Genomic DNA, 24,365 nt, shown 5'->3' with positions numbered 1-24,365 from the left:
GGCCATTTGCTGGATGGGCACAGTATTCTTCACATATCTACTGTACCAAAATGGACTTAGCAATACAGGTTTATGAAGAGAAGAGAAAAGGCCTAAGTGACCACATCTAGTTAAAGACAGGCCGTGGCTGGTGCTTGCAATGTGACATACTACAAAAGAATAAAGTTAGTAAACTACCATTTCCACGCTGGGGTGTTTTTTATATTTATATATTTCAGCCTGTGTGTGTACTATCAGGTCCCAAAGAAGCTCAGGGTAAATGGCTAATTGTGGTGCCTATTAGCACCATGCTAGCCTCAGGCTCTCTTAGCATCACAAGTCCCTGTAACAGAGCCCAGCCTCCTCTCTGCACTTCTCACTCCCCAACCCTCTTCAGCCCCTGAGCCTCCCTTCCTTCCCACCGGCTTCTGGCTGCAGCCACGCGTTCTCTTGGTCCCCCCTCTGCCCTCCTGTTTTCTACTCTTGTTCCCGGTTCCCTCTCTTCCTCTCTCCTCTCATGGCCTGGTCTCTTCTGCTGGTCATGTTCAGTCTGGACTCTTCCAGATGTCTCTGGCTGGTCTCTCTCTCTCTCCTATGTACAATAAAAACCTTCTCAACCACACATAGGAGTGCTCATATGCTCATTTTCATTCATGTACATTTCAAGAAAATCTCAATCCTGCATACTTTTTCTCCTAGAAAAGAAAATTGAGAGAAGTGACAAAACAAAACAAAAACAACAACAACAACAACAACAAACCTGGGAGACAACCTTATACTACAAGCTGAAAATACGCACTCAAGAGGTTAGTTGGGCACTCTCATAAACAGCCTAGTAATACTGCAAATGTGTCCAGGGCTTTAAAGTGTGTATTGTATAGGTGCTGTTGAAGAGTTTTTTCTTCTACAATGCATTTACATATATAGATGTAGTTGACACTAGTCTTTTCTTCTGAATGCTTCAATTGGGCCCATGCTTGGTCTCTTGAATTTCAACAGAGCACTGAAAAGGGTTGGATTCTGGTAATTCACAGAAAACAAAAAACTTCATGAACTGTGTGAATGCCTTTAACATTCCTATTAGTACCAAAGTAAATTCTAATCAATTCACCTAATTTTACTAAAATACTTAAATGTAAGACTTACATAAGACCTATTATAGTGACACTATACATCGCTATAACCACACACAAAGCTTGTACCAATAGTAGTCATTGAAAAGTTTAGAATTCAAGTTGAATAAAAGTAAAACGTCCTTCAAAGTATTCAAAGTATTCGAATAGCTATCTTTAACTTATTCAGTTGATTTTGATCTGAAAGAACTCAAATAGAGGTGAAAGTAAAATTTGTTAAATTTTCTGTTGATTTGTGAATGGATTAACTGAAAAGTTTCTCCAATCACATAAAACAAACAAGACAGACTTCCTACAATGAAAGCTCCAAATGAAAGGCACCACTCCTTCAACTTCACCACTGGCTTGTTTCTGTAAAAGCAGATGAGTTATCAGTACAACAAAAAAAGTTTGTTTCTCAAGGAAATTGATTTGGTTCATATCTATAAAGTCTGTAACTACAGGAAATCTAATACAATGTTTATCTTGAGGTTATAAATGTTCTAAATAGGGAGTTAATTGTTTTACATGGAAAGTCAGGAGATTCTGAGAAGGTGTAAGACTGTTTGAAATGAAAAAATACAGGACTGCTGGGCACAGTGGCAGACACCTGTGATCCGAACACTGTGAGAGGCAGAAGATCTCTGTGAGTTCAAGGCCAGCCTGCTCTACAAAGCAAGTCCAGGGCAGCCAGGGCAACACAGTGAAACCCTGTCTCAAAAAAACAACAAAAAGGGAAAGAGAAAATGTAGGATTAGTTCCACTGTTTTTTTCTTCCTTTCTCTAACCTCTATAAATTTAAGTGAATATTTCCTAAAGAAAAAAATAACAGCCAATGACTAGCCTGCTACTTTTTAAAGACTACTTCTGGGCAAGTACAGTGTGGGGCTCTGTGGTAACCAGTGAACAACATTGACACCAAAAACAAAATCATCTCTGATCAAAGTCAGAAAACAAACTGCTTAGACACTGTGGACAATGCTAGTTTAGTAACTAAATGATCCCAAACATGGCCCTGGAAAGATTTAAGTAAATGGTATCTATCAGTTTCAAATCCCTAACTAAATTCTGAAGCACAGATAATTACTAAAACAAATAAGGCCACCCATTTCTCTGTCTAAAAACACCAGCACTGTGTCTGTGGTACCTTTCTCTTATCATAGAGCATATTAGGCCATACAACGACGTTGTACTGAAGAACAACAGCTCCCCTTATAAAATGAACGAAGGCTATAGGAAATACACTACACATACATGCACACAAATGTGTACCAACTGTGGTGGGAAAAGAAAACTAAGCTATACTGAATAGGATATAGCATTTTTGTTCATTTAAAATAAATCTAATTAGCATATAGGTATGGCAACACCAAAGCCAACAGATCCCAGGGTGCCAAATAAACCTCAAACCATGAACAAACTAACTAATCCAACAATAAAACAGGTTAGTAAGGTACAGCGTCACGGGTTTTGAAGTAAATGGAAAAGGTCCTATCAAGCAGCTGGCCTTGCAAAAAGATTAAGGAATCTAGATTTTCTTTAGGAATTGTAGGAGGTTGAACTTTAGAAAGGTTATTATAGATACTGAATGGAAATATATTGAGAGGATTATGATAAAACACAAATGAGAAACCAATAAGAAAGTGGTTGTAACAGTCTAGATAGGAAAAAATGTGTACTAAGGTACATACAAAGCAAGAACTGGTTAGAGAGATTTCAGTGGAGAGCAATGACAAGCTTATTTCAAAAATCAAAAATCAATGTTGGTAATGAAGAAAAGTTCTCCCTGGTTCTAGACTTAGGCAACAACGTAAATAAATAGAAATATTTTTTATTTTGTTGTTTTTAATAGACAGAAGTAACAGGTAACAAAGGCATAGTAAGTGTTGATTGGAATGCTAAACTGTCTGAGGAAACAGGGAAGCTGGAGAATGAAATGGAATAGGTAAGCCAGAAACACAAGCTAAACACAAACGAAACACACGACCATGAAATAGGCTAGGCCGCACAGTTTGGTAGTGTTGAGGTTCAATATGCAGGCGGTTCAAACTTGCTTGGTGAAGATGGAGACCGGGAGCTCTCTCTTGAGAGATGTGCTGTATTTATTGAACCTACTGCACATTCAGCCGCAGCTGACCTTCCCAGTACATAATGAGACTTATCTAAGAGACTAGAACGGAATAGGTCTGGCACTAACAGTCAAGGAAAATATATAAGTAGGTGGGGTGGTGGCGCACGCCTTTAATCACAGTGCTGGGAGGCAGAGGCAGGCGGATCGCTGTGAGTCCGAGGCCAGCCTGGTCTACAGAGCGAGTCCAGGACAGCCAAGGCTACACAGAGAAACCCTGTCTCAAAAAACCCAAAAGAACGTGCAGAGGACTCTGAAGAGAAAATGGAGCACAGGGGAAGCAGAGAGCAGAGAGAAAAGAGTAAGCTATGTAGGATACCCATGAGGAAAGTTTTCCAAAATGAGAAGGAACTCTTGGTGTAAAGGTCAAAGGTAACCCTGTTAGCAAGGGAAGACACAATATAGAACTTTAATAAAAGAGGAGAAAATGATGACATTTAAGATGTTTACCCCTTTGAAAAGGATAAATAAAAGATGCAATAACTTAGCGGGGGGAAGGTTTGTAAGATAAAATTTAGGATTCCTTTTTTGGTCCATTTCTGGTACAGAGGTATGATGTTTTACCAACAATTACTACTGGATTCCATTATCTGGCACAATAAAAGAAAAATTTTAAAGCCTCAGTTTCAAAACACTCCGCCTACAGTTGTATCAAAATTTCCAGCATAAACAGAACCCTGGAGCCTCCAGTGCCCCTCTGCCCACACGCTGCACCGCTTCACTGCTGGTGAAGGTCATTTACCCTGGCAAGATCCTCTATTTCAGAACTGAAGTTTGTCTCTCCTTCCATCATCTCTTCTTCTTCTAATGTTCGCTCATCATCAAAATCATGAACCAGCATGTCAGCTGATGGATCAAACTCATGGTCCTCTGATGTTGCTGAGCCTCCTAGTAGAGAACATTTCCAGACATGGTAAAGCCAACTCAGTGCATCTTACCAACTTTATTTTAGTATATATGCATTGCTCATTTGAGACTGGGTATATGTCAAAAGGGACCAGGAAAAAGATAGACACAGTAAATATGTTTTTTCTGTAAAAAAAATTATCTTTGCTCACCCCCACTCCCCAAAAGCTCTCACAAGGACCCACTGTTTGCCGTGGCCCACACTGTATGTTCAGTTACATTGGAAAATGGGGGTAGAATATTTGTAAATGAAAAAATTTTGCTATAACCTTCTTAACAGGAAACTCAAGTAATAAAGAAAAAAAGATCCCTATCAAGTAAGAATGGTCTTTTTGTGTGTGAATGAGAAAAACAAAACAATTTTTAATCACCTGATGTTTGAGTCTCTCTGGTCCCTGAAAATAGCCACCTAGCATGTTAGTAGAGGACAGGCTGCACACGGCCGTGGCTACACCACAGTCTAGGCACGTGGCCGGCTTGTAGAGGTGAGCTCTATCATACCGAGTTTACCAGAACGTTGCTCTTAAGCAGCATTTGTCTGTCCAGTGAAAATATACATGGACCATCAGAGCACGACCTTCAGAACAAGCTCTGATATCTGCATAGTTATCTTGTACTTATGCAGTTGATTTTGAGCTGAAATAACTCAGAAGTTATAAGGGCAAAATTAAAACATATATAAAATTTTTATCAAAGGCAATATAAATGTTTCAAAGGAACTGATATATCCTAATCAATATTTAGCCTGGTTAGGAATAAGGCTGCTCTGTAGATGCTTCTCACATTTCAATTACTGCAAAAACACAGCTTGCTTATAAAAACAAGTGTGTCATTTAACATTGGAAAACAATCTATCATTTAAAATTGTTAAGGGTTACATTAACAGACATGCCAATGCCTTTATGTAAGAGAATCAGTAAATTAAGAAGCCAGGACATTCCAATGGATCAGGGTTCTTTAGCCAACTCCCACAATTTTCAGAAAAATCTTTTTTTTTTAACGATGTGCCAATTAATATGCTTAACCTTTTGATAAATTTTTATCTCAGTCAAGTAGTGGTATGAAGTATGTATTATCACCCCACTTAAAGGGGGAGGGAGGAGAAAGATTGAAGGCTTAAGGAATGTAAGTAGCACTTCTAAATACAGGACCAGTAGAGATAGCCAAGATGGAACTGAGTCCTGGCTGTAACTTCAAGTACTTATACTCCAAAGGCTTCTACATATCCTGTCTCACAGAACACTTGAGGAGACCCTCAGTTTACCAACATGTGCGACCTATAGGCCTTTGACATGTGGCAAACCACTTAGCAGAAACAATGCTTTTCAGAAGTATTTGAAAAATGGTATTAAGTATAAAATAAGTATAAATGCCAAATCCAGTTTTTGTTTTTCGAGACAGGGTTTCTCTGTGTAGCCTTGGCTGTCCTGGACTCACTTTATAGACCAGGCTGGCCTCAACTCACAGAGATCAGCCTGATTCTGCCTCCTTAGTGCTAGGATTATAGGCGTGTGTGCCACTACACTTGGTGCCAAATCCAGTTTTATTTTATACTAGCTTATAATGAAGATGAGCTATTAATCATTATGTAAGTTTCAGATGTATGGCCTAATCAGAATGAATATATATATATATAAATAAATAAATAGAAAAGCATCCTGTCTTAACTTCTTACAACAGACTGTCTTAGTTTTATTCATATTCCAGCAGTGGCTGAACTACTGGACAGCAGGGTTCCCATGAGAACACAATTTAAGAGCCATTAACTTGGAGTTTTGGTCTTATCATCTTTCACTTTGATAAAACTTTTCTTCTGAGACACTTATCAGTAAACAATGAAGTATTCTCACAGAGGAGGCTACACTTTTATTCACCCTTGCAGACAGAACGACTATTAAAAAAAAAAAAAAAAAAAAAAAAAAAAAAAAAAAAAAGCTCTATTTCTACAGCTGGAGAGATAGCTCATCAGTTAAGAGTATCTGTCTTGCAGAGCAGCTGGCTTCTGTTTCTAGCACCCATCTGGCAGCTCAAAACTATCCTTAACTCAAGTTCTAGGGGATTCTTCTGAAATCCATGAGCACATGTGCACAGTACACATATATACATACAGGCAAAACAAGACAAAACAAAACCCATCCACATTTAAAAAATTACTTCTTCATTCCTTTCTTTGGACTTTATTAGCCTAAATATAATTATTATTGAATACAGATATTGCCAAAATAATTATGCTAAATTTTAACTACTCACTGTTATACTCTTATCCTCTTAAAACATTTCCAAACGTACTAGTACACAGTACTAAATCATGAGGGTCATGTTCTTAACCAAGTCTCTTACTTATCTTGTCATCATTTGTGACACTTCTACTTTAAGACCTGTCACCTTACTCCCCCACTACACTAAATGTGAAAGTGTAAATGGCATTTCTTTTTATTCTAACTCCTTTCCAAGATACACACCACATATTAACTTGCAATTTCAACAATTTTTTTTACTTTAAACTAATGTTTGTTTTATATGAGTTCTTACGATCTTATTTGTAAGTAGCAAATAACCATCCTATTATTGTCTACCAGATGCTGGAACCACTATTAGGACAGTTTCCTGGAAGAGCAGCTCAGTGATAAAGATGTCTTTTGCTTTGTACAAGTATTTTGCTATGCAGTTAAGATAAAACATTGTTTTGTCATTTACTTTTAGATTACTAAAAGATATCACATTTTTTCTTTCTTTCTTTTCTTTCTTTTTTTTTTTCTTCCTGACACAGGGTCTCTCTCTGTGTAGCCTTGGCTGTCCTGGACTCTTTATAGACCAGGCTGGCCTCGAACTCACAGGGATCGGCCTGCCTCTGCCTCCCTAGTGCTAGGATTAAAGGCATGCACTATCACGCCCAGCTCAGGTATCATATTTTCAAAGGCACAAAGATAACTCTAAGTTACAGTGTATCATATATACCTATTTAATTATTTAAAAAAAAAAAGAAACCTCCTCCTCCTATAACTACACATATCAGTTTTGTTCTGTGCCTGCACTTTGACTGATGCTGACTAAGCCGACAGTTGAGTCGTTTGGCATAGCCGTGAGACATGACTGCTAGCACGGATTCCTAGGTACAGATGACATGACGAGAAGCACAGACTTTGACTGTTAAGCATTTTTCTAACCTGAGGCATCTATCCTTAATTCTATCAACTTCAGTAACTCTCTATTATAATTGTGCATAGCAATAAATGCTCTGCCTGCCAAAGGCCTGGTATTTATAAACTTATTGATAAATGCCTTGAAAAAAAATCTAAGGCTGCAACATTACATGAATAGACACTAGGAACCAGTAAAATTTATTCCTGTGGTTTTGAAAGGGGGAAAAAAACCCTAGAAATATGTCCCTATCCCACAACCAATATAGTGATATAACACTTTTCTGATCTCAGGCCACTTGTAAGTCCTACCATCCTGAATTCATTTATAAACCACAAAGTTAAAGACAGTCACTGAGATCGATTACTTTACTCTTCAGCATAAAAAGGGAGACATTTTTAGCTGAAATGAAGAGACAGGCAAATATAATGTGAACACTCAAGCTCCAGAACATAACAATTTATGTCCATGGAAAGCATCCTGGATTATAAAGAATATTCATGTTAAGTACATAAAAAAAAACAACAACAACAAAAAACAAAAAGAACTTCCAAAAATTACAATACAAATGTTGACTGCTCCAATATTCAAAATTCAGCAACACAATGCTAAATGTTTACTAAATATTCAGTATGTGAGATATTTTTAAACAAAACCCAGCTCAGAGGGTTCCCCTCCAAGGAGTAAAACAATGTGTAGGGTATGGAAAGAAGAATATAAATATCGTAGATGAACAGGTACAACCTACCCTACTCAGATCTAAGAACAAACCCTTGGGTTTACAACACAACTCCTGTTGAATGGCTGGCTTACTTTACTACAGCCTTCATTGGTAAACACACCAACAGGGTTTTTTGTTTTTTGTTTTTTTTTTCACCCAAATAAAATGGTCTGAGTAACTTTAAGCTAACTGACTCCTTTTCAAAACCATGATTTCATATAACTTCAATTAAATGGCAATTTTAAACTATAAGAAATACATGAATCAATTGAGAAGAGTGGAAGGGAGGGAAGAGGAAAGAGGGACAAAGAGAGAGGGAACGAGAGCCCAGACAGGAGGATGAACTCGCAGCAGCCTCACCTGTACTTTCATGGGCAGTCAAACATTTCATCCATTTCTTTTTCCCCAGAAAAAAGAAGCATTCAGAAGAAAAGCAAGTCAGATAACAGTCTAGCTCCTCCAGGATTTATGTTAACAGGACAAATGTTAGTCAGACAGGATTATAGAAACACATAAAAAATACTTACCTGGACTTGAAGACTCAACAGATGGCTGAGGGGAAAAGAAAACAAATTAGCATTTCTGTGTAGTATACCTTCATAAACATTATAGAACTACTTTGACTAATGACACCAAAAACTACCATAAGTTTTAATGTCTAACATAAACTAAAACTTTTCACAAAGTTCTTTCTCTTTCATTATGCTCAAACCCAAAGAAAAACTTGAAACATTCTTGATTTAGAAGCAAAAATAGTAATATGGAATTAATTTAGATTTTAAAAGAAAATACAATTCTCAAAAATTAGGTGAAGTAAGAGGTATAGTTTTAAGCTGGGCATGGTAGCACATGCCTTTAATCCCAGCACTCAGGGAGGCAGAGGCAGGGGGATCACTGTGAGTTCAAGGCCAGCCCAGTCTACAAAGCGAGTCCAGGACAGCCACACAGTCCAGGACAGTCTACATAGAGAGACCTTGTCTCGAGAGGAAAGAAAGAAAGAAAGAAAGAAAGAAAGAAAGAAAGAAAGAAAGAAAGAAAGAAAGAAAGAAAAAGAAAGAAAGAAAGAAAGAAGTAAATATGGTTTTGGATCTTAAAATCTTCAGAAACAGATTTTCTCCTATATACTAAAATATACACAAATTTGCTAGCAAAATGGTCTCTAAAGCTTAAAAAAATTATGACACAGGAGGTGGGAAAACTGCACTACCCAACCATTACCAGGATTTTAGGGACTGAACCCAGAGCTTTACACACATACACTCCAGGCAAGTGTCCTACCAACAGCTATGACCCCACTCAGCCTCTAATGGGACAAGATCTTTCTAAAGTCCGGGCTGGCTTTGATCTCACCATCTCCTGCCTCCACACCCCAAGGGCAGAGCTTAAAGGTGGGCAGCGCTACACCACACTGTCACTGTACCACTCATTGACAGAACCATAAAGGAAAAATATGAGGATAAAATTGTCAGCCACCACTTTTACTAATATTGCTACTTGACAGTGTGGTTATTTTATCTCAATTTAGTTAATTTACAATAAAAAACAAGCTGCCTTCAAATGTTTATTCCTTCTAGATAAATCCAGTAACTTGGGAAAATATAAGTGCCAGTTCAGCCAGAGCTACCCATGATGCTGTGAGAAGGCAGAAGTTACTAGCAAAAGAGGGAGCATGCTACTAAAAGTTATTTCTTCTACTAAACACAGCCGGGCCAAGAAGCAAAGCAATAAACAAAAGGAGCCAGGAATTTAAGACAGCTCTCTGAGATATTTAACTTGCCTACATCATGGTACTGTCGTAGGTACAGCATTCCACGTTCCAGTAGTTACCCGTGCTGGCTTCCTTTGAGGCATACTGTTCCAAAGGTCCAATTTCTACCTCTAAACTTTTGTTAAGAGAATAATCCATTGCTTCAGCATGCTTTTTCTAACATCATCATCAAACAAACCTTAACAGCATAGACAGTACTGTGTATTTCCTACGCCACACTGCCATTATTTAGAAGTTACCATGCCTGAACAGCCAATAGGTTTGTCTCGTTGGTTTCCCTGAGGGGAAGGTGGAGAGCAGGATGCCATGGCACATGATAGCCATAAAAAGGGCAGAGCCACACAGCTCTGCAGAGAGATGGGTGCGCCCACCACACATATCACCCAGCAGATCAACGCTTTAAAGTCTTAACCCTAACTATAGTCTAACCTTTGGACAATTACAATGCTAATGACTTCACTTGGCACCAAGTTCATCAGTAGGTAGAAAAGTCTCCCTTTTAAAGTAAATGTCTGAAACAATTATAAACGGCATAAACAATCACCACAATTCCTTATGGCTTAGGATTCAGAGAGAAATAGCTCCTGAACATTATTTTTTTAAAACATTCCAATAATGTTTTATATTCTTACTTAAAAAAAAAAAGCTTTCTGAAATCAAATGTAGTGGCAGTAAGGACGTAGAGAAAGAGTCAGAGCTTGGTGAGTCTGAGGCCAGTCTGGTCTACATAGAGAGTTCCAGGACAGCCAGAAGTATTCAGTGATTCAGTGAGACCCTGTCTCAAAGCGAGGGGGGGGGGGTAGCTTTTTTTTTTTTTTTTTTTTTGACTAAAAGTAACTACTACTGAACATGAAAGGGTTTAATGGCATTAGCTATTGTCAATAAATAATAGGACAGTGAATTTGGGAGCTACATACTTCAGTCTATCAGAAGCCTCTCAGCACCAGTAAAGAACAATACTACACCGAAGAATACTATCAGCAAATAGTTGCCAGCTTAGAAGTTTAGAAAAGGCCCTAGATACTTTCTATGTCTTAAGGTGGGCTGGAGAGATGGCTCAGTGGTTAAGAGTGCCGCCTGCTCTTCCAAGGGTCCTGAGTTCAATTCCTAGCAACCACATGGTGGTTCACAACCATCTGAATGTGATCTAAGGCCTACAGGTGTACATGCAGGCAGAACACTGTATACATAATAACAAATAAATAAATCTTAAAAAAAAAAAAAAAAAAGAGGCTTCTGTTTAGAGAACTGGCCCCAGGGTACTCCTTTGAACACATCTCTTAATATTCAAAGAGTGCTAATATTCCATCAGACATACTGGGCTTAATGGAAAGTAGCGCTCACAAGCCACAGTGGGACAGGACACAATAAGTGTCTGTACATTTTAGTACTTTATGTCGCAAATAAAATCTTATCAGTTCAGGGAAGGATGAGATTAGTTTATTGTAACCTAATTGCACCCAATTAAATTAAAGATTACTGGCTGAAAACAAGCAATTTAGAAGTTCTTACTGTGAGCAATCCTTTTATTTGAATGATTTTGAGATGAACTTGAGTTTAATATCACAATATATGGGTTTCAATGTAGAATGACAGCATTTTTGTGGACATTACAGAGAACAGCAGAATTCATAGTGCTACATGTTCTCGGACGGAGTGTGTCCTCACGAGCACCTGTTCTGCCCACTCGTTTCACAGCTAGTAAACTTGCGCTCTGCACTGAAAAGAGGATGGTGTGTAGTGTAATGAAGGCTGAGCTCAGAAGACTATCACTCAAGACTCCTCTGCACCGCTCACCTCTAGGACTGTCAAATCTCTCTGTCTCCTTTTTCTTTCTTCCGTACTTTCTATTTCTAAAATCTTTTTACCAGCTCAAAGCATGCTTAAAACATAAAAAACAAATTGGTATTTATCTTACTCAAGAGTTATGTTTCTTTAGGAACTAGTATCTCGACTTAACAATTTCCTCCAAGACAGGCCAGATCATTTACCTTCTAATATTTAAAAATATTTTTATGAACATAAGCAAAAAATAGAGGATTAAATATCCCCAACATAGACTCACAAATTATTGCTAAAAATTGCATTACTCAAAATGCAGCTAAAGGGTAGGTAAATTTAATATTGTTTTCTGACTTGATTTTTTAAATCTATGATTACAGTTTGAAAAGGCAATCCTAGTTGGCATAAAACTATTGTGTGATGCTGCTTTAGAGACACTCACACACACACACTCACACACACACGATTTTAAAGGTTACATAGAAAAGCCCAAACAAGACTGTAGTCACTGCAATGAATTCCAAAGCCATTTGCTAATCTTCCGAAACCATATGATGCTGATCTGAACATCAAGCAAGAAATTTTCAAATAGCTGTTTATTTACATAAAAACATACTTATCCTTTTCTGGCAGTGTTCGCATCTAAATTATATGGGAAATTGATTAGTTTCACCAAATTACCTTAAATTAACTCACTTCTTTAACTTCTCCCACCTAGGTTATTAAATGTGTTGACTTTTAGCCCCACCAAATTAAATATTTCATGACTTCCATGCAGCACGGGAGTTCCTGACTGTTTTGGATAGCTCTGAAGAACAAATAATAAGCCAAGAAGATGAAACTCATCTCCACTACAGAAAACTGCTTACTGTTTAAATCCATGGCTTCAAAGAGGAGAAACTAACACTGAAGAGAAACAGAACACACTCCAATTTCCTTAGAAGCACAAACCAAAATCGAAGCAAACTCAAATAATGGTAAGCAAGGAACAGATTTTTAAGAAAACTGGATGGATAGATATGATAGTAATTAAATGTATTATTATTCAAAGTATTTACTTTAAACTAATACATTAAGCAAGTCCATTTAAATGGTTTGCTTGTTACAGAAGTGAGGTTCAGGTGAAGGAAAAAACAAAACAAAACAAAACAAAAAAACCAGATCGTAAATTGTACTGTGACTCTTTTTTTTCTTTAAAAATCCCTGTATGTTTACATACTCTGAAATAAATGACAAAATTCTTTGTTCCCAAAGGTCCCTGTACCACAGTCCTTAAAAAGCCCTAAGGATCAACTATTCCTTCCCTGTATTCTTTTCTCCTCACCGACTTTGTAAAATTGTTTGACTACTCTGTAATTTCCTCCCTTTTAGTATAACCGGCGAGCCTCCTTTAGTAAGCCTATGGTTAAGTAATCTAAGGGGATGATAAGCCTGAGAACTACCACCAAAACAACCAGGAAGGGAGCACGTACCAGTCCTTCGTGCACACCAAATACTTCTTAATGTTACTACAATTGAAGAACCACTAAATATATTTCCTATTATAAACTCACAAAGATGACCAGATCAATATAGAAAAGAACTGCTATATACTCCACACATATTTAATGCCACTTACAGTTACAAAACCAAGCATTTTCCCAGAAAACAAGGTTAGGATCATTCTCTGAAGGAGTAGAGAACAATGTAAGTCTACAAGCAGAAGAGGTAAACTTCTTGTTTGGAGGCATGCTTCTTCAGTAAACCTCAAGTCCCCTTACATTTATAAGTAAATGCACGCTGCCCCCAGCTTCGCTTAATCAAAAAGGCAGTAGTTCAGAATGTGATTTTTTTTTACTGCATACATCAAAAAGAATAACCCTATGAACAGTCTATACTGTGTACACACACACACACACACACACACACACACACACACACACACGGGAAATAAAAACATTTTTAATCAATAATTTCTTCACCAATTTTTCCCAAAACTACTCTTCTTTAAAAAAATAAAAAACAAAAACCAAGTCAATTATTAAAGAATTGAGACAAGGAAAATTATAGATTTACTTTTCTTCACCTATTTTAGGATATTTTCATTGACACATTGAGTTCCTTCAGTCTCCAAGTTCATGAGACCCCTGGGTTCTATTCTACACAGCCAAAGCAACGCACAACCTAAAAGCAATTGAAGAATATAAAATATATACCAGGGTATTAAATAAATGCAGTGAAACCAAAAATCAAGTTCTTAAAATCGAACCATCCAGGTGTTCCTGCAAACCATAAGCATTCTATCTCCAAAATACCAAGAGTGGCTTATACTAGAAGCCAAGAAGAAATGGCCAGTGCTGGCACACTTCTCCCATTTTCACAGTAATGCACCCCCTTTTAATTTCTAAAACAAACAAACAACAACGCATGCTGGCAGTCAACCTTTAAGGTGCAGTTTCTTTAAGTTTCAGTATTTTCCTATCAATAACTTCCTGTGGGCTATGACTACCAACACAACCCTGAGACCACAGTACAGCCGTGCAAGACCCTACTGCCCATATCTAGTAGGTTTTCAGCAAATGGGAGTCTGATGAAGGGGAGATGATAAGATGCCTGAAAATCCTACTGTAAACGCTAATTCCTCTTGAAGCACAGGCGCCAGGTCTCACCAGCAATACAGCCCAAGGACAGACTTGGGCCAGAGGATCAAACCCAGCCACATGTAAGTGAAGTAAAAGTAATGTGTTCACTAAACTCACGTCTTGTAATTCTTTAACTATGACCGGACCTAATGCATCTTAGCTGTAAGTCAGTAACATTAAGTGTTCTCAATGCTGACAGCAAGCAGTCCTACTACCATAAAATCTCTTCCTTCTCTAGTAGCCAAAAACAAACGAATAAATGACATAAATATAAAGGCCATTCTACAATAGAAAAACACGTTAACAGACTAAGAACAGCTCCAGGAAGCTTGACTAGGCCATGAAGGGCTTCATCAACATCCTAGTGTCAGGACTCAAAAGGTTTTGAGGATATTATGTATACACAAAATTAGGCAGCATCTATTTCATTTAGCAAATGAATGAGTTGAAAACCGAGAGGTAAATAGTAAATAAAATCACCTACTTCCTCAATCTATTTTTGGGTGTCTCTGACAGAAAAATATGAAAATGTTTGGCAATCTTACCATTTATTAATCAAGTATTTATACATAGAGTTCCAAAAAAGTCCAAATATACCAAATATAACAATATGAAGGGGAGGCGGGGAAGGGAGGAGGAGGAGGACCTGCAGGGTGTGTGTATGTGTGTGTAAAACACAATTCACAGATAAAATTTAAACAAAGCAAACCACAGAACTGATGTTTAAAAGGCTAAAAAGCAGACACAGTGCTAACATTTCCGATGGCACATTCTAAGGTCTAATTACTGCTAAACCAACTTGCTTGCCTACCAATCTGAGTGCTAACCAAGGGAACTTGTTTACTAGGAAATGGAGTGAAAGCTGGGGAGGGATGTGGCTCAGTGGTAGAGCTCTTGCTTGCTTATCTGCCTTGCATAGAACTCTTGCGTTCTATCCTATAGCAGAGGGTCAAGAGAAACAAGAAAAGCTTCCTCCAAGAAAAGAAAAATAAAAAAATAAAGGGCAAATAAATAATAGGCAGCTTTGATCTGAAAGTTTATTTTTGTTTTTTATAAGAAAAAAAGAAGCGCCAAGTCAATTCGGGGAGGTAAAGAGTGGAAAAGAAACTTAGAGGTTCTGCCTGGGTAAGAGTCCCCAGTCTGAAGCTGTCTGTATAGGGCCTACTGGGTTAATTTCTCCTGCTCACTATCAAGAAAATCACTAAATTAATCAAAGGCGGGTCCGTCTGCTCTCCCCGCGTCTAGACCGCAGGTCAGCAGCCGCGCTCGGGGTAACTTGGCTGGCAGCAGCGGCACGACTGGACTCTCGAGGGAGGAAAGTTCTCGGGAGCAGGCGGAGGGGAGTCCGCGGGCCGCGCGGGATGGCCGGCCGGCGAAGTTGCGCCACGGGCGGCTTCCGGACGGGCGCCCTCGCCTGCTCCCCACTCGGCGGCCGCCTCCCAGCAGCCTCAAGTGCGACGGCGCCTCGGCCGCCCAACTAAGTTTCGCGGAGCCCAGGCGAGCGGCCGGGCGGGACAACAGGTGGGCAGCGGCCCCGCAGGCCCGGCCCGGGGCAGGCCCGCGCCTCCCGCCCGCAGCCCTCCGCTGAGGCCCCGCCGGGGAGGGGCGCTCGTTCTTACCTCCGCCATGTTGGCCGCAACACCGGGTCACATCGCCGCGGCGGGTCGCGGCCAGAACCCGGATGTGCGCCTGGGCCGCGGGGCTCCCGCCGCCGTCTCCGCCGCTGCCTCGGCGGGAACGCGCAGGAGCCGCCCGAGCGCGCCACCACACCCCGCTCCGCCCCCTCGCGGCGCCCCGCTCGGCGGGACGGGAGAGGCTGGCGGGCGGGCGCGCGGGCGGAGCTGGGCGCGCGCGGCCCCGCGGCCGTCGTCCCCGGGGAGCGCGCGAGGGGCGGGCAGCGGGGCAGCCTCCCCAGTACCGGGCAGCGCGCGCAGGCAATGTCCAGGCGGGGCCCCGCCGGGTACTCACCCTGCAGGCGGAAAATACCTCCTAGTCTACACGTCCGTCACTTCTGAAGTGCTTTTGCAAGAAACCAGACGTACTACGGCGGCAGGAAGCGCGCTCTCGTAAATACTTCCCTTGGTGATTCCCGGCAAGAAAACCTCAATTCCCCAAATCGGCAGAGCGCCAAGATGAAAAGCAGAGAATGTTACATTTCCCTCACTTTTTGTGATGCCAGTATCAACACAGCTCTGCAATGGATGAATTTTTGCACACCACCACAAAAGTTTCAAATGTAAAGTAATGAAAAGCCGCTCTTGGACAGATAAGTGTACTTGACTTCAGGGACACAGAACCTACTTTTTGCCACGCCTAAAATACCTGCAAGTAGAAAGTTTGTTTCAGCGCACTGGCCTACATACAGCGGCTAACTGGCCTTGAGGTTCATACTGATAATGGCCAGGGCCAATGATTTACTCCAATTTCCTAAAGTAGATAGTTTAGGCAGATATTAAGATGGACAGTAAGTTTTTCCAAAAGGCAAGCTTTCTTCCCTACCAAAATGACTACCAACATCAGTTAAATGATACTCATTACCTCTAAATAATATACCATGATTAAAAATACACTGCACAAATGTGTACACACATAACTTTCTTAGACTTAATACTTATAATGCAATATGGGGGGATGCTGATTTCTTAAATTACTTCTAGCTCCCTAAAATTCTAGATTCCATCAAGCCTTTTCCAATTTCTAAACACTGAACATGAACCTGAGAGTTTCAGGCCCGGTAACAATTTGTGCACGAATAAACTGCATTTACAGGCATATGAAGTAGCTGCTGAGTGAAGGGACATTACCTTGTAATGTGACAGGAAAAGAATCCAGAGACAGTCTGTAAACCAATTAAACATAAACATCTGATGCACATTTTCTACTGAAAGAAAAGCAAGGGAAAGAAGAGAGGAAAACTTTTAAGGTTCCCAAATCTACAAACAATTCTCACTATTAACTGCACTGTACAGTATTTTCACTTTATTTTAAAGATTATTATATTATAAGCTTCCTCCCCCCCCCAAATTCCTAGAGGGAAACAAATATTTTAGCACACATATAGTTTTATTAAATTAAGGCACTACTTTGAACATTTTAAAAATATCAGTTCTTATCCAAATAGTTCTCATTGGATGAAAAAAGCTGAAGGGAAAGAACTGAACACTTGTGGCCCAGAGGCAGGCACAGGTTAAAATAATAAAAAGCTCAGAGGCAGCTATACTATGCAAATAAAAGATTTTGCACTAAAATATGAAAGGTTAATATATTTGGATTTTAGCTGGCCATTAAAGGGAACACTGGAGTATTGTTGGAATTTAATATGAAGGTAAAACTTGCTTTAGTCTTTGATTCTTCAGTTAAAATAGCAACAAAAATCCCAACTGTGGTAAATAACAAACTCAATACGTTCTTGGGTGAGGCCTCAAAGTCAGAAAGTCAAGTCTGCAACACTTTGAATGGGCACTTAGTGTTAAATGCCTTAAGTTGACTGATATTGCCAATCAATAATTACCCTTGGTGTGAGAAAATTCCCTCGACATATTTCCTCTTAGAAAAACAAACTGCACTGTGGTTTGGTTTTGCTTTTTCCTAGACATTCTAGAGGTGATGAAAAATGGTTCTAACGCTGTAGGGCATACTTAGCATATCACTACTGAACTCCGTGTGCTCGGATTTCACTCTCTCCACAGGCCCACTGTTTATAGTCTCAGAAACCACCTTCTGGAGAGCTGCGTCTTCCTGAAAACCACTCCTTACCCCTTGGGTGTCAGATGTGTTAAGGATTCCCTAACCCTGCCTTTGTTCTGTAGGGCTTCGCTGGCTTTAGTCAGGTAAGATCTGTCAGGAAGTTCCTGCTACCAAGCTTTTCTACCCGTGTCTACAGACTTCCAGGATTTAGCGGAACCCCTTCATGTGGCTGCTTTTTTCAAAAGTAGCTCAAATGCTCTGCTCCTTCTTCCCTGTCATAAAAGCCAGAAGCTACCTTCTTCACTGCCTTCACCCATCACCCCTAGTTCTTCAGCACTCTGAGCACCCGCCACCCAGCTTCTTTGTAGTCAGATGCAAACACTCAAAATGTATACTTGGGCCAACAAAAACCATGTATCTGAAAGCAGGACATGGCAGAGTGAAATGCATAGGAAAACTCACCAGTAACCTGAGCAAAATCATTAGAATTTATTAATGTGACATCCAATGTAGTTAACTGTTAGACTTCTATATTAAGTGTTTAAGTTAAACTTTAAAAATGTAGGTAATGCCAACTTTTATACAAGATTTTTTTTATTTCTATCTCAAAACAAAGGGGGAAAACCCACTATATAAGATCTGAATAAATAAACCTAAAAAGCCTCTTTTTGAGGAAAATGAATATTAATTTTTGCCACGTTGAGCTATTCACAGCTATTCTTTCTGGTAATGTATTTTTTATGCCAATTACTGAATTCTCTATGCAAACATAATCTGAAGGCTGAGGGTACAGCTCAAGTGGTAAAATACTTGCCTAGTATGTGAGGCCCTGGGTTCAAGTACCAATACTATAAAAAAGTTATTAAACAACTTATAGTAGCTACAAGGGCATATGTATGAGTGTGCGTACATGGTGTACAAGCATGCATGCACTCACAAACACACACACACTCTCCATTGAAAATTTATTTGCTAGCAAATATACTCAGGATCACAATTATACTTTAATCAGTACACCTCAATCAACAAAAACCACGTTGACAATTTACATTTACCTAAGATGTATAACCTTTTATTCAGCACCAACACAGTAATATATCTGTACTACATAGGCACATCTGTTTATGCAGCTCAAGAGGTACCTCTCAAAGTACACCAAGAAAATACATGTAACAATTCCAAGTCCATGAGTTCTCTTTGGAAACTATTTGCTGAACTATTCCCTAAAACTTTTATTTAGAAATAACAACCTATGCTGTATTTGTGAAGACCAGATGCCTACAGTCAAAGTTTTTTCTTCAGTGACATCTGAGACAGATTGGATTTATCTTGACTTTAGTGGGCAGAATGCAGGTTGCAAAGCACAGCAGCACATTACATTTGAAGGCTCCACAACTATGTAACAGAAATTACCTTTTTGTTAGTTTTATTATTATTATTAATGCCATCCTAAAACACATAGAGACATTTGGCTTTCAAAGAACAGTTTGTGTTCCTTATATAATTTTTCCATAAAATTTCATCCAGTGGCCTCATTTTATCAATATGTTGCAAACTTGTTATAATTCTTAGCGTTGCTGATATTTTTTAATCTCACCCAAAGTCTTGAAAGGACTAGCCATTAGCACTCCTACCACACTAGAACAGACAGTAGCTATGATGTTTCTATACATGAGGGAGTTTGCTCGTGCCCTCCCTTTATCTCCAGTGCACCCCCCCGCCTACCAGCATCACATCCGCCTTGTCTGCATTGAACCTCAACCAGTTGGTTCTTAACCACGTCCGAAACTCAGCCAGGCACTGGGAGAATCGAGCCACCACACCATCTGGATTAAAGGAAAGAAAGCCTCAGTAGCGACGAGACAGAAACAGTGTTACCACAAGCTCACCCAGTCTCACATTAAAAAAAAAAAAAAAAGATGCCTGAGAACCAGGTCAACCGCCCCGTGGCAATTTCAGCAAAAAGAAACCAAAAAACTTAAGTCGTGCAGTTTGTAAGCAATGCTAAAAACTAAAAGGAGCCCAATAATTAAGTTTCTGTATTGCACCCATGATTCAAGAAAGGTCTAGCGAATTCCAGGCCATCTCAGTTAAAGGGCCTCAGAAACCTAGCCAGTCTTAAAATTGCCTAAGGTCTTCTGCAAAATTATAAAGATTGAGGTTTAATAGAAAATAACTGAAGCCCGAGGTGGGGGTTGGGGGTGATGACTTGCCCAAGGTCATACAGCATGCAAGGACCAGAGATGGGCACCAGGCCAGAGGCGTCTACATTTCAAGCTAAAAGAATAAGGCCACTCGAGGGTGGGGAGGACAGGCACCGCGAGTGGCGGGCTCCCTGCAATGCCGTCTCGGAGTCTCTCGCCCCTCGAACTCCCTCTAACAATGGCCTGACGACCCGGGTGGAGCCCACTACCTCAGGGGATGCTCTTGCCAGAGAGCCAACCTCGCCTGGCTGGGACAGCTGGGAGGGCGGGGGGATATCAGTGGCACAGAGGTGGAGCCACGGGGGCGTGGCCAGGAAGCCACACCCCTACCGCGGAGCGAGGGCTGACCCGAAAAGGGCGGAAGCCGGCCGGTTCGCCGGGCGAACTCCGCAGCGTAGCCCCGGCGCGCCGCGGAAGCAGTGAAGATTTGCGCCACCACCACCGCGAAGGCCGAAAGACCGGGGAGGGGAGAGGAGGGGAGGGGCGGAGGCTGCGCATGCGCGCCGCACGGCAGCGCCTCCGAGCCCTCAGCCGGCCCCCTACACACACACCCGGGCAGCCCCGCCCCGGAAGTTAAGAGTCTTCCGGGCGGCACTCTGCTGTGGGGGAGGGGAAGTGGAAGTGGAGAAAGAGGACTCCGGGCGCCTCTAGAGCCCTCGTTCCCGAATGAAGGATGGAAAAGATGGTTTGTGGAGGCTGCACTTACAGCCGCCGCCGCTGCCGCCGCCTCCGCTGCTGCCGCCGCCGCCTGGAGACGCCCCATCCATCCGCCTGCAGCCGGGAGACTCGCAGCCTGGGAGGGGCCTGGGGCCTGGGCCGCCCGCCTCCTCCGAGTCGTCGCCCGAGCTTCCTCCGGCTCCACCAACCCTCTGCCCTCCCCTCCGCCTCCGCCCTCCTCCTCCACCGCGAGCGGCCAGCCAACCGCGCGGCCGCTTCTTGAGCCAGGTTCTGCGGTCGCCATGACGCCCGGCAAACATTTCCCGAACCGCTGACTCGAGCGGTTGGGGGTCCCGGCCGCCGCAGGGTCGCTGGGGAAGGGGCGCCGAGCCCTAGTCTGCGGGTCGCCACCATGTCTGGCTCTCCGTCGAGCACCCGCAAGCAGGCCAGCTTCGCTACGTAAGTTCCGTACTGGGTCCGTCGTCCATTCCTCTAGATCGCGGAGGTAGCCAGCCCCCTCGGTTTGGAAAGGGGTTCTCAACGCAGTCCATCCCGCGCAGTCTCCAGCCGGCTCCGGATCCTTCGGCTTAGTTCGGTCCTTACCGAACCCCCCGCTGCAGTGCCCGACCTAAGAGCCAGGGCTTGTTGAGGGCTACCGTGCCTCCTATTTCTTCCGAGCGCTTTTGCTTGTAGTCATGCATTTTGGTCTTTAAACTTTCAAGCCTTCTCCCTGTGCTCCGGCTCCTTGGTCTCTCTGGGCAACCAAAGCTGATTTTAATATGTTCGCTAGCAGAGAATTTTTTTTTTTTTTTTTAATCTCCAGCTTACCTTAAGACTCTTAACTACCTACTGCTTTCTGCTAAGCCAGGAGAAAAGCCCAAAGATACATGGACTCGCGTGGCATAGAACTTGGAAGTGGTTCCTTGAAAGTCCACTAAAATGTTCCCCAATTCTTGCTCGCACATTTCAGTAGCTTTGCTGCCTTCTCAGACCAGCCACATCTTTTCTTCAGCCCTGTTCAGTTAATGGTTCTGGAGAGAGAACCCGTATTTGCCCCTGAATGTAGTACTTAGCCTTTTGTCCATACCTCCGCTTCACCAAAAAAGCCTGCCAACACCTTCCATGTGGTAATCACTGTAGGTCTGCCCAAAACTTTTTTAAGTTTAGCCTTTACCCTCTCAGTAAGTGCTCCCATTGGTCCAAGCCCCCACAGGATCTGGCTTTGAATTGTGCCACTTGAGTATTACAGTAACACTCCACACCCACACACCAGGAACATTGATTCCCATTTTCGGCCCTGGGAATTTGCTGTACTTTGGAATAGTATATGCCATGTAATCTCAGTATTCACTCATTTGTGTCAGATGTCTCCATGTGTGAAATAATGCTTTATTTTCCAGCATCAACCTCACCCTTACTTTATGTTTCAAGTTTATCCCAGTGAATATGTCATGCCCTCTTTTTTTTTTTCCTTCTGCTTGTTGAGACAGTTTCTGGAACTCACTCTGAAGACCAGGCTGGCCTCGAACTCACAGAGATCCTTCCACCTGCCTCTGCCTCCCAAGTGCTGGGATTAAAGGAGTGCAACACCACCTGGCTCATGTTATGTCACTTCTGTTGTATAATGCTATAGACGCTTGCCGAGAATGAGGAATATGGCTGGTGCTAGTTACTTTGTGGGTTTTCCTTGCACCCTTTCAACCTAACACTAATACTAGATAGGAGGAGAGGAGCATAGAGAGGAGAGGGAAGAGATCCCGGAATGAAGCTGAGGGTCAGAAGGGGGACGGCGTTATCATTGGATTACTTCCTGTTGACTAGGGGTGTCCAGCTCCTTGGGGCGAGTTTGATCTTCACTGTCAGGACATCTAATTTCTTCATGTTGTTTCTTCTTTGCACACAACTACTTAACACACTGTGACCAACAGCAACCAACAACCCACCCTGCCTCCCAAGGCCCTAGGATTTATATACCCTCTGAAACGTCCCCAGAAGTCCAAATGTCAGTCACACAATTGTAGAACTATCTGCCCCCTGGCAAAAACTACACTTCTGTTAGAGCACAAGGCAAATCACAGCTGCTGAGAAGCAGCCTCATATCCCCGCAGCTGGGATTTAAGAGCATATTCTTATAATATTTTTTTAAAAGAACCCAAAATTCCAGAATTCTCACTACAGGAGAATGTCTTAATACACATTTATTAGCTGAACAAATAAGTAAAGATATGCATCAGTAACTTGTTACTGGTTTTTCTTCCCAATCTTTTCTTTTGCTTTTATGGAGATATTAAAGTGAAATTAAATTTATGTAACTTAAACCAAAAATTATATACTTATTAAAGCAAAACAAACTAAAAAAAAAAAAAATGCTTTTCACGTCAAAATGGATAAGAAAATGCTTTATTCTGAGTGACTATGTCCCAGGAACACATATTTAGATTTTCCCCAAATACCATGTTCTAATGTAAATGTCTCATGAAGTTTATAGTAACAACAAAATTACAAGTCAAGGCACTTTTCACATACACTGGTGGAAACGATGGTAGGCAGTGTAGTGGGGGAGTGGCAGTCATAGGCCTCCAGTGCAGTATCATGCCATTCTTAACGCCCTTTGGTTGGTGGAAATCCGGTCTGCCAATATATTCCAGAGGGTTTCACCTGATAATCAAAAGGATATTAGGTCAGACACAGAGGTAGCCAAGGAAAGGCATTGAGGGGCTATGGTAAGCAAGGTAAATTGTAATCGGCCTCTGTGTCTGTAACATTCCAGCCTCTCCGTGATCATTGAGGGTTAACCTGCTGATCAGCCTTTGTAGACTGTTCAGTGAAGAATTTATCTATTTTCCCCTTTCTTGCTTGTCTTTCCTTGTTGTAATCTTCCTCTTAGTACCACAGAACTGAACAAATCCCCCATTGTGCTGAAAACAACCTCTAACCCTCTTTGCCCCTTTTCCTACCCAGTTCTTTTATCCTCATGTTTATTATTTGAGTATTCATCTGTTCGTTGTTATAACTTAAAAAGAGAGGCAGGTCTGGCCAAGAGCTGAATGCGCACACCCTTCAGAAGGGGCTCTGTTAGAGCTCTCACTGCCACTGGGAGGGCTGGCATGTGGGAGGGGCGTGATCGGGCTCTGAAGCAGAAGACCGGCCAGGGACATAGCAGCGCAGCCTGCGGCCGCGGAGCCACCTCTCCAGCACCAGCGTGTTTGTTGTTTTAAATTCATAGTTTTGACAAATCCAAAATATCTGCCATATCTGAAACTGGTTCTGCTATTTTGTCTGTCTCTTCACTCTTACTCTTGCCTTTGAATATGCCCTACATTTTTGTTGTTGGTGAGAGGGAGATGTATCATATTGAATTAGTAGGATTAGGGATTAAGCTGTATTTACTCTTTGCCGAAGGTGTTAAATGTTTAAGGTTTGGATGTCCTCCAGAGTCCTTGGTTTGGTATGGTTGGTTTGTTTGCTTTGTTTTGTGTTTTAGGTTTACTGTAGAGACTTCCTAAGTTGTGTGAGCCTTGCAGTTGTTACATATTCCTTGGTATTGCAGGAGCCCTACTGCTGTATAAGATGTCCTGGGAAGGACTAGGCTGTAAAATGACTAGATCTTGGTCTCCTGTTGGGCTCTTTTGTCCCTGAAGGATGGTCTTTCCTCAAAG

At 41.4% G+C, this 24,365-nt stretch overlaps 2 protein-coding genes across 12 annotated transcripts in view; one reads left to right on the top strand and one right to left on the bottom strand.

Moving 5' to 3' along the window:
• Positions 1-20,904, bottom strand: part of Mier1 (MIER1 transcriptional regulator) — a 48,443-nt gene extending 27,539 nt beyond the window's left edge. The window contains exons 1-6 of one of the 11 annotated variants that reach the window (XM_051171992.1): positions 20,756-20,904; positions 19,571-19,671; positions 18,660-18,693; positions 16,963-17,039; positions 8,515-8,539; positions 3,962-4,107 (exon numbers count right to left, since the gene is read on the bottom strand). In XM_051171992.1, the coding sequence (XP_051027949.1) occupies positions 3,962-4,107; positions 8,515-8,539; positions 16,963-17,039; positions 18,660-18,693; positions 19,571-19,671; positions 20,756-20,816 (444 nt within the window). In that variant the 5' untranslated portion in view covers positions 20,817-20,904. Of the gene's footprint in view, positions 1-3,961; positions 4,108-8,347; positions 8,385-8,514; positions 8,540-15,777; positions 15,908-16,962; positions 17,040-18,659; positions 18,694-19,570; positions 19,672-20,755 lie in introns of those variants that run through there. The other 10 variants (XM_051171980.1, XM_051171981.1, XM_051171982.1 and 7 more) reach the window with 10 other exon arrangements.
• Positions 20,895-24,365, top strand: part of Dnai4 (dynein axonemal intermediate chain 4) — a 58,679-nt gene continuing 55,208 nt past the window's right edge. Inside the window, exon 1 of the mRNA XM_051171993.1 lies at positions 20,895-21,165. Coding sequence (XP_051027950.1) covers positions 21,119-21,165 — 47 coding nt within the window. The 5' untranslated portion in view covers positions 20,895-21,118. The remainder of the gene's footprint in view (positions 21,166-24,365) is intronic.

This window comes from Acomys russatus, chromosome 29 (assembly GCF_903995435.1).
Source record: "Acomys russatus chromosome 29, mAcoRus1.1, whole genome shotgun sequence".
Lineage (NCBI taxonomy): Eukaryota > Metazoa > Chordata > Mammalia > Rodentia > Muridae > Acomys > Acomys russatus.
The sequence above is the reverse complement of the archived record's forward strand: the minus strand, read 5'-3'. Positions and strand labels throughout refer to the sequence as shown.